Source organism: Fulmarus glacialis, unplaced genomic scaffold (assembly GCF_000690835.1).
Source record: "Fulmarus glacialis isolate BGI_N327 unplaced genomic scaffold, ASM69083v1 scaffold20481, whole genome shotgun sequence".
Classification (NCBI taxonomy): Eukaryota; Metazoa; Chordata; class Aves; order Procellariiformes; family Procellariidae; genus Fulmarus; species Fulmarus glacialis.
Window position 1 is genome coordinate 2,571 of NW_009194923.1, and position 2,967 is coordinate 5,537.

General features: G+C 55.2%; 1 protein-coding gene across 1 annotated transcript in view; it reads right to left on the reverse strand.

Moving 5' to 3' along the window:
• CLPB (ClpB caseinolytic peptidase B homolog (E. coli)) overlaps positions 1-2,967 on the reverse strand; it is a gene marked incomplete at both ends in the record, with an annotated part of 8,187 nt that overhangs the window by 2,562 nt on the left and 2,658 nt on the right. The window contains one exon of the mRNA XM_009587939.1: positions 2,617-2,773. Coding sequence (XP_009586234.1) covers positions 2,617-2,773 — 157 coding nt within the window. The remainder of the gene's footprint in view (positions 1-2,616; positions 2,774-2,967) is intronic.

Here is a 2,967-nt window from a genome sequence, read left to right on the forward strand (position 1 = left end):
GCCGATTACGTGACACAGAGAGCCCCCCATCACCCGGGCCGCTCCGCCGCGGCTCCTGCAGCTCTGCCGGACACGGGAACGGTCCTCGGTCCCTTCTGCACACAGCAAAACTCACAATCAGACCGTGTGCGGCACAGCTCCGGCCGGAGTCCACTTCCCCCCGCCGACTGCAGATGGAGCCAGGGTCTGGCTGGCTCCCGAATCCCAGCTCTGAACTACACCAGACACTTGAACGCGGGGCTCACCTGCCCGCCCCCCAAATTCACTTTTCTCTTCGTCTCCGCTGCCTCATTTCTTCCTACGTCTTCACGCATTGAACTCCACGTGCTGTTAAATGCAGGGAGACCCCTCGCATCCAAGGCGCTCTGGATAGGATCCTGACACGCAGGGCGGGGGAGAAGGACCCTCGCCGGGTGCTGGGTGCTGGACGCCCTTCCCAGCTTTGCAGCCTCAATGAGGATCGTTGCATCCCCAGCAGCGGCAGAAGGGGCTCTCAGGCTCCACCGGACCAGCACCGGTGCCGGCATGCATCGCAGCAACGCTGTGGGCTCTGAAATCACCTTTCTCCTTCCCCGCCACGGCAGACACGAGCTGGTGCGTGGGTGCGTCCTGCGTGGGGAGTTTGCTGCACGGCGCGGGGGAGAGGGACAGCGCAGCCCGGCCGTGCGGTCTATATGGAGTGAGGGGGTCTTTGGTTATAAGGATTTGGCCCATTTCACTTTTCTGCTTTCTGCTAAAAGACACCAAGGGGTCTTTCAATAAGTAACAAGGAATTTGGCATGGCGTTCCGGAAGAGGAGAGCTGGAGAAGGCAGAAGAGACAGAGCTGCCCCAGTATTCAGGTTTGCCACCTGTAATATCCGCTGCTTCCACTCACAGATGCAGAGATGCTGCGGAAGCAGCTCCTTCCCGCTATCTTTCCATTTATCTGCCCACCCCGGCACTTACACTGACCTTCTGGCCACGGCCTTCGAGAGGATCTCCAAGCCAAGAGCTCAGTAAATTGCAAGGAGCTCCACGAAACTCAATTGAGGGCAGGCTTCTGAGCCGAAATGCATTTTCCGGCTAGGCTCTCTCGCCGCCGTTCGCTCACTGCAGCTGTCTGCTGTACAGTTCTAGAAATTAAAATTCAATGCTTTCCTCATTTAGCAGAAAAGTGCTTGGCATTTTAAAATGTTATTCCTGAAAGTTCAGTTGCAGGCATGCCTTGTCCTTTACCTAGTTTGATTGAAGTTTAAAGATTCTGAATTAAGCCAGCTTTGGCATCCACTTCTCAAAATGAAAAAGAAGAGACAGTGAGAAAGAAGCTGGAAAATACATTTGACGCCAAAACCCAATGTTTTTTCCTGCTCCCGTGGAGCTGATGCAGAGGGCTGTGGTTCCCGGGCATAGCCGCATGCCACAGCTTCTCCGGGCATTCCCGGACCGGTGAGCAGAGCTCTCGAGACCGACCTTCAGGAAATACGGTGTATCCGTGATGGCACACGCTGCTAGATAACCTATGGAAGCTGTGGTGTCCAGACATTTAAGACCATAAAAGGGTCTTAAAAACCCAAACAACTGATGGATTTTCTAAAACTGATGAGAAAACAAGGGATGCAGCTGTCGTTCACGGCTGCCCGGTTATCCACAGGCACCGTGGCACGGGACGGAGACGGTCTTTCCCCGTGCTCCCTGTGCCAGTGTCTGTGCTCACAAACCGCCACGCATTTTAGAGCTAGAGGGGATGGCCCCTGGTGCAGGCATCACCGTCCGTCTGTCCGTCCGTCCTTGGCACAGCAGAGACCTACCGGTCACTCCTGGTGCCACTGGAGTTATCCCCAAGCAGCTGGTGAAGGTGGTGGAGGGTTGCACATCAACTGGGACTCTGCTGCCTTCAGCAGAGTTGTTTAGTTCAAATCTTAGAGGCTGCCCTTCCCCTCCTCAATTCTCCTTTTATTGCCTAATTCACACTTTTGGAAAATTTTCTACGGGACCCTGATGTGTGGGTCCAGGGCTCCAAGGCGAAGTAAAATTGATTAAGCTCAGTCCTTTTTGGAAGCACTGTGAGGAAACAAAACTCTTGCTCTTTAATGTAAGCACGCATACCAGCCCCCGTCTCTTCTAGGAAGCATGTGGAAGGGTCCTGAAAGAATGAAAAGGGTGAGGAGATAAAGTGAAGAGAGCACAGGATGAGGAAGGATGGGATATAAAGCCTTCTCCAAAGACAGAGCTCAAGGATGTGATCTCGAGTAACGAGGATTTCAGGACAGGGCAAGCCCAAAGCAGAGGTATCGCAGGAGGGAGAACGGTGGAGATTGGGGCGGGGGACTCCTCCGCAACAGGTCATCCTCGAAGGCAACAGCACGACTTCCCAGACACGCACACAAAAGAAGAGGCAGCTGCCTTCCCTGCTGCCAGAGGAGCATCCCCGAGGCCTGCCCTGAAGCTGCGGTGCCTGGAGGACGCGTCGGTGCCGACCAGCTGCAGGGGCGAGCGCCGGAGAGGCAACTGCAGAAGGGTCTGGGTGCTCCCCCCTGGCAGAGCTTCATTTGAGCTGGTGTCAAACGAAACACGAGGGGCCTGCCGTGCCAGGAAGGCTTTAGGGATTTGGAGTATGACATTGAAAGCCCAGTACCTAAGTTTTCTGCGATCCTTTTCTTGCTCATCTCCATGGCCTCTTGTCGGAGCTGCAGAGCGTGCTGGGCGATCTCATCGCTTGCCACGTTGGAGGTCATGATGAAGATGGCATCCTTGCAGTCAATAGTTTTCCCCTTCCCATCCGTCAGTCTGCCCTGCAACAACACCGAGGCAACACAAGCAGCGTCAGCCACAGGACATTGCCAAAACACGAGGCAAAAGGACACGGGTCCCATCTTTCCCCCGAGCGGATTGATTTTTGAAGGGATGCCCAAGGGTAGAGGCAGGAAGGAGGCAGGGCTGAGCTGCAGAGGCTGAAGAAGCCCCCACCTCTCCGAGGGACGGCAGT